The sequence below is a fragment of the Engystomops pustulosus genome, chromosome 3, assembly GCF_040894005.1.
Source record: "Engystomops pustulosus chromosome 3, aEngPut4.maternal, whole genome shotgun sequence".
NCBI lineage: Eukaryota > Metazoa > Chordata > Amphibia > Anura > Leptodactylidae > Engystomops > Engystomops pustulosus.
The window spans coordinates 5,189,943-5,196,601 of record NC_092413.1 but is presented as its reverse complement, the minus strand read 5'-3'; the positions used below and the strand labels follow the sequence as shown (position 1 = coordinate 5,196,601).

The 6,659-nt window shown below is 52.7% G+C and overlaps 1 protein-coding gene across 1 annotated transcript; it reads left to right on the top strand.

The window, feature by feature from the left end:
* The first annotated feature begins 1,468 nt into the window (after window positions 1-1,468).
* On the top strand, window positions 1,469-6,308 carry HSP90AB1 (heat shock protein 90 alpha family class B member 1). Its single transcript, XM_072139801.1, has 11 exons — window positions 1,469-1,617; window positions 2,449-2,595; window positions 2,672-2,878; window positions 2,961-3,120; window positions 3,206-3,339; window positions 3,810-4,115; window positions 4,190-4,355; window positions 4,486-4,676; window positions 4,822-5,238; window positions 5,410-5,743; window positions 5,829-6,308. Exons 2-11 carry the CDS (start codon window positions 2,449-2,451, stop codon window positions 5,936-5,938), a joined length of 2,172 nt encoding a protein of 723 aa, XP_071995902.1. The 5' UTR covers window positions 1,469-1,617; the 3' UTR covers window positions 5,939-6,308.
* The last annotated feature ends 351 nt before the right edge of the window (window positions 6,309-6,659 follow it).

Below are 6,659 nucleotides of genomic sequence, written 5' to 3'. Positions count from 1 at the left end.
GGTCTCTGTGTATATACAGTATATATGGGGGTCTCTCTGTGTATATACAGTATATAAGGGGTCTATGTGTATATACAGTATATAGGGGTATCTCTGTGTATATACAGTATATATAAGGGGGTCTCTGTGTATATACAGTATATATAAGGGGGTCTCTGTGTATATACAGTATATATGGGGGTCTCTCTGTGTATACACAGTACATATAAGGGGGTCTCTGTGTATATACAGTATATATAAGGGGATCTCTGTGTATATACAGTATATATGGGGGTCTCTCTGTGTATACACAGTACATATAAGGGGGTCTCTGTGTATACTCGGTGAATATAGGGGGTATCTCTGTGTATATACAGTATATATGGGGTATCTCTGTGTATATACAGTATATAAGGGGTCTCTGTGTATATACAGTATATAGGGGTATCTCTGTGTATATACAGTATATATAAGGGGGTCTCTGTGTATATACAGTATATATGGGGGTCTCTGTGTATATACAGTATATATGGGGGTCTCTCTGTGTATACACAGTACATATAAGGGGGTCTCTGTGTATATACAGTATATATGGGGGTCTCTCTGTGTATACACAGTACATATAAGGGGGTCTCTGTGTATACTCGGTGTATATAGGGGGTATCTCTGTGTATATACATTATTACACACGGGTCTCTGTGTATATACAGTATATATGGGGGTCTCTCTGTGTATATACAGTATATAAGGGGTCTCTGTGTATATACAGTATATATAAGGGGGTCTCTGTGTATATACAGTATATATGGGGGTCTCTCTGTGTATATACAGTATATAAGGGGTCTCTGTGTATATACAGTATATAGGGGTATCTCTGTGTATATACAGTATATATAAGGGGGTCTCTGTGTATATACAGTATATATAAGGGGATCTCTGTGTATATACAGTATATATAAGGGGGTCTCTGTGTATATACAGTATATAGGGGTATCTCTGTGTATACACAGTACATATAAGGGGGTCTCTGTGTATACTCGGTGTATATAGGGGGTATCTCTGTGTATATACAGTATATATGGGGTATCTCTGTGTATGCACAGTATATAGGGGGGTCTTTCTGTGTATATACATTATTACATACTGGTCTCTGTGTATACTCGGTGTATATAAGGGGTATCTCTGTGTATATACATTATTACACACGGGTCTCTGTGTATATACAGTATATATGGGCTATCTCTGTGTATACACAGTATATATAAGGGGGTATCTGTGTATACACAGTATATAGGGGGGGGGTCTTTCTGTGTATATACATTATTACACACGGGTCTCTGTGTATATACAGTATATATGGGCTATCTCTGTGTATACACAGTATATATAAGGGGGTATCTGTGTATACACAGTATATAGGGGGGGGGGTCTTTCTGTGTATATACATTATTACACACGGGTCTCTGTGTGTGAGGGGCGGAGGTTTCTGTTATACCGCAGTGCCGGTGGGCGTGTCCCGGGGCGGCGGACTGATCCGTCCTGTGCTCCGCCCGCGCCCTATATAAGCCGCGCACAGCCGGATCTTCTCCTCTTCTTTCAGCCGCCGGAGTATCAGAGCCGCAGGATCCAGCAGACAAGGTAGAGGCCGCGGCCCGGGGGAGGCAGGGACAGGGCGGGGGGCACAGGCTGCTAGTACCGGGGGGGTCCCAGGCCGCCCTCGCCCGGGGGACAGCGCGGGGTCAGTGCCCGGGCCCCGCCCCCTGGAACCTTCCAGACTCCGGGGCACGTGCTCCGCGCCGGGGGTGAGGACGCCGCCATTTTGTGCTGTGACGTCACTGCGGATGTTGGGGACCCCCTAAAGCTAGAGATTTGTGGGGGCTCCTGCAGTGCAGTGATGTCCATGTGCCGGGGGCCCTGGAGCTGCCTAGTTATAGGGGGCCTGGGGGTCCTCACTGCTGCCAGTCCTGGTGGGTGCCCTCCTTATCAGATATCCCCCCATGGTGCAGGACTGGCTGTAATGGTGGGGACCCCCTCCCCTCGCAGCAGGTTTGGGTGCCCTGGTTGTGGTGGGTGCTCCCCTTCCCTCAGCAGGGACGTCACCTAGTGGGTGCTGCCTAGCAAGGTGTCCTTGTTGTGGTGCACCCTGCCCTCGCAGCAGGGATGGGTGCCCTGGTTGGTGCTCCCTTGCTGGGTGTTGCACTGGTGGGTGCTGCCTTGCCGGGTGTCCTGGTTGTTATGGGTGCCCTGGTGGATGCTGCCTCGCTGTAGTCCGGGTGTTATCGCAGGACCTGTGTTTTGGTGGTGGGTGCTGCCTCGCCGGGTGTATTGGTTGGTGGGTGCAGTTGTCTGGGTGTTATCGCAGGACCTGTGTTTAGGTGGGTGCTGCCCTGCTGTAGTCCGGGACCGGTGTTGCGCTGTTAGTCCCATGTTCCCGCTCGGTTTGTGGTGACCCTGTCTCGTCTCTTGCAGATGCCAGAAGAAGTCCATCATGGCGAGGAGGAGGTGGAGACGTTCGCCTTCCAGGCTGAGATCGCTCAGCTCATGTCTCTCATCATCAACACCTTCTACTCCAACAAAGAAATCTTCCTGCGGGAGCTGATCTCCAACGCCTCCGATGTGAGTTCTGGGCCGCGGTGGCGCTGGTTGCGGTTGGCGCTTGTGTTGCGGCCGCTGATGACCTCTTGTTTTTCAGGCCCTGGATAAGATCCGCTACGAGAGTCTCACTGACCCCTCTAAGCTGGACAGCGGCAAGGAGCTCAAGATCGACATCATCCCCAACAAGCAGGAGCGCACCCTGACCCTGGTGGACACCGGCATCGGGATGACCAAGGCTGACCTCATCAACAACCTGGGAACCATCGCCAAGTCCGGCACCAAGGCCTTCATGGAGGCTCTGCAGGTAGGTGGCCGCTGCAGCCGCTGGTGGTTGTCTTTAGGGCTGCAGGCTGGGTGCTGACCTATGACCTCTCACCTCTCCTCAGGCTGGAGCGGACATCTCTATGATTGGACAATTCGGTGTAGGTTTCTACTCGGCTTATCTGACGGCTGAGAAGGTTGTGGTGATCACCAAACACAACGACGACGAGCAGTACGCCTGGGAGTCCTCCGCTGGGGGGTCATTCACTGTCAAGGTTGACCACGGTGAGTGGGGGGGGGATGAATGTGCAGACACTTCCCCTGTGGGGTCAGGTTCATGGCTTGTGCTGACGTCTTCTGCTCTTCTCAGGTGAACCCATCGGACGTGGTACCAAGGTCATCCTGCACCTGAAGGAGGACCAGACCGAGTACCTGGAGGAGAAGAGGGTGAAGGAGGTGGTGAAGAAGCACTCGCAGTTCATTGGATACCCCATCACTCTCTATGTGAGTGTATTGGCCACTGGGAGGCGCTGCTGGTGCTGGGTCATCATGGACTTGGGTCACTCTACATATAGGACCTGTGCTCGACTTCCCACAGCAGAGGACCTCTACCTACACTAGATGCTGACCAGGTCCCTGCAGGAGCATTGTGGGACCCCTTAGCCCACTGTGTGGGTGGTCCACAGGTCCTCCATAGTCTAGCGCTGATGTGACATGGTCTTGGCCTAGAGCAGGCCTTGTATCGCTGGGGGTCTGAGGACAGGATTTCATGTAGGGGGAGACACGGGGATTTGACACTTTACTTTTTAGAGAAACCCAATAACCAGAGGCCTGGACTGTACGGTCTTTCTCCCTCAATGATGACTCCTTCAGGACAGTCTCTTAGGAGTCCTGGTTGGGTGGTGACTTGTAGGTTCCCCCAATGTGGGCACTTGTTCTTGTGGATGGAGGTGACCTCTGGTTTTGTTCCACAGTTGGAGAAGGAGCGTGAGAAGGAAATCAGCGATGATGAAGCTGAAGAAGAGGAAAAGGAGGAAGAGAAGAAAGATGAGGGTGAGGAGGACAAGCCCAAGATAGAGGATGTGGGGTCTGATGAAGAGGAGGAGGGCAAAGACAAGAAGAAAAAGACCAAGAAGATCAAGGAGAAGTACATTGACCAGGAGGAGCTGAACAAGACCAAACCCATCTGGACCCGCAACCCCGACGACATCACCCAGGAGGAGTACGGAGAGTTCTACAAGAGCCTGACCAACGACTGGGAGGACCACCTGGCCGTCAAGGTAAGGGCGCCCCCGGTGGTGGGGCAGGGGATATCTGGTGGGGAATCGGTGCTGACCCGGTGTTCTCTTCGCAGCACTTCTCAGTGGAGGGTCAGCTGGAGTTCCGGGCGCTGCTCTTCATCCCACGTCGCGCTCCCTTCGACTTATTCGAGAACAAGAAGAAAAAGAACAACATAAAGCTGTACGTGCGCAGAGTCTTCATCATGGACAGCTGCGACGAGCTCATCCCCGAATATCTCAGTAAGTGACTCTGGGTCCTGGGGGTGGCTCCTATAGAGGGTCGTATGGAGCATGGAAACCCTATAGTGGGAGTTGTAGTAGCAGCCGCAGGAGTGGTGGGGCTGGATCTCATTGATCGCTTGTCTTGCAGACTTCATCCGGGGAGTGGTGGACTCCGAGGATCTGCCCCTGAACATCTCCAGAGAAATGCTGCAGCAGAGCAAGATCCTCAAGGTGATCCGGAAGAACATCGTCAAGAAGTGTCTGGAGCTTTTCTCTGAGCTCGCCGAGGACAAGGAGAACTACAAGAAATTCTACGAAGGCTTCTCCAAGAACCTCAAGGTAAGAACTGGACCAGGTGCGGGATCATTGTGCCCTCTAAGCATCATCCTGACTTGGTGGGAGTTGTAGTTCACTGATGCTTGGAGACTATAGATGTAAAGCAGCACAGAGTATTTCAGCACATTAATGTTCTCCTCTTTATCAGCTTGGAATCCATGAAGACTCCACAAACAGGAAGAAGCTGTCGGAGCTCCTGCGGTATCACACCTCCCAGACCGGAGACGAGATGGCCTCCCTGACAGAGTACGTGTCCCGCATGAAGGAGACCCAGAAGAACATCTACTACATCACAGGAGAAAGCAAGGAGCAGGTGGCCAACTCGGCCTTCGTGGAGCGTGTGAGGAAGCGCGGCTTCGAGGTGGTGTACATGACAGAGCCCATCGACGAGTACTGCGTCCAGCAGCTCAAGGAGTTCGATGGGAAGACCCTTGTGTCCGTCACCAAGGAGGGTCTGGAGCTCCCAGAGGATGAGGACGAGAAGAAAAAGATGGAGGAGAACAAGACCAAGTTTGAGAGTCTGTGCAAACTGATGAAGGAAATCCTGGACAAGAAGGTGGAGAAGGTAAGTCCTGTCATCTTATGGGTGGGGAGTGCTGTGCATGGATTGTGTGGAGCGGCCGGACCCCTGAGTGGGTTAGACCAGGACTTGAGGTCCCCTCTTCACAATTTTCCTGCCATGTAAGGGGCTCAGGTCACCTCTTCTGTCATTGCTGATGACCTCTGTCCTCTACAGGTGACGGTGTCCAACCGCCTGGTGTCCTCTCCCTGCTGCATCGTCACCAGCACCTACGGCTGGACGGCGAACATGGAGCGCATCATGAAGGCCCAGGCCTTGCGAGACAACTCCACCATGGGCTACATGATGGCCAAGAAACATCTAGAAATCAACCCGGACCACCCCATCGTGGAGACCCTGCGGCAGAAGGCTGACGCAGACAAGAACGACAAAGCGGTGAAGGATCTGGTGGTGCTGCTCTTCGAGACGGCGCTCCTGTCCTCCGGCTTCTCCCTGGATGACCCCCAGACACATTCCAACAGAATCTACAGGATGATCAAGCTGGGGCTCGGTAAGTGCAGTGGTCCTGATCCCCCTCCTCGGGTCCTGTCTGCCTGCACCCAGACCCCCCTCTTACCTTTTGTCTCTGTCCTCAGGCATCGATGACGATGATGCGCCGGTGGAGGAGTCGGCCGCTCCAGTCCCAGATGATCTCCCCCCTCTGGAAGGAGAAGAGGACGCTTCTCGTATGGAAGAAGTGGACTAATGCTCTGCCCCAGTATCTGCAGCCTGTTTCTGGGGAGCCCCTGGACTGTTCACTATTGGGTACCCCCTCTCCTGGCATGTCATGGGTTAAGGATGGGGAATGCTTCAAGACAAGTTGCTGCTGGGAGCCCCCTCCCTGGTTTATTGCACTGCGGGAATCATCTCCTACTGTAGTCTGACCCTTCACCCCACGATCAGACACTTGTAGTGTCAGCTTGTCCCCCTGACCCTGGGGTGTCGCCCCCACGCAGCGCCCTCAGGAAAGTCTTGAAGGCTCATGTCCCTGCAGTCTCCTCCGAGTTGTGTTTTGTGTGAGGATTTTTTATTTTGTTATGATTTTTCGTTCTGCAAAATAAAGTCTTTTTACAATGTTTGTGCCGTCATGTGATCTCCAGTGACACCAGGGGGTGGGGGCTTTCGAGGTGCATGTGGTCTCCAGTGACACCAGGGGGGGAGGGCAGGGGGGCGCACATGGTATGCTGGTCGATTATTTTCTACTGCCTTGGGTAGTGTTGGACTCGGTTAGATCTGTTGTTGTTGGGAGGATTGTGTGATGTATATGGAGTCTCGGCCGCCCCTCAGTGTATTGGGAGATGCGATGTCACCACTCGACCTGCGCAAAAAAGAGAATTTGGAACGTGTGTGTGGGGGGGGGGGGGGGTGCTGGGATTGGGACATTGGTGGCACTTTAGTGTATGGGGACATTATGCATTAGTGTGGGA

Excerpts from the sequence above, each read along its gene's own strand:
- HSP90AB1 (XM_072139801.1), top strand. The coding sequence starts at position 2,449 with ATGCCAGAAGAAGTCCATCATGGCGAGGAGGAGGTGGAGACGTTCGCC. Across the intron at positions 2,596-2,671 it reads TGATCTCCAACGCCTCCGAT|GCCCTGGATAAGATCCGCTA; the intron begins GTGAGTTCTGGG and ends CTTGTTTTTCAG. Across the intron at positions 5,239-5,409 it reads TGGACAAGAAGGTGGAGAAG|GTGACGGTGTCCAACCGCCT; the intron begins GTAAGTCCTGTC and ends TGTCCTCTACAG.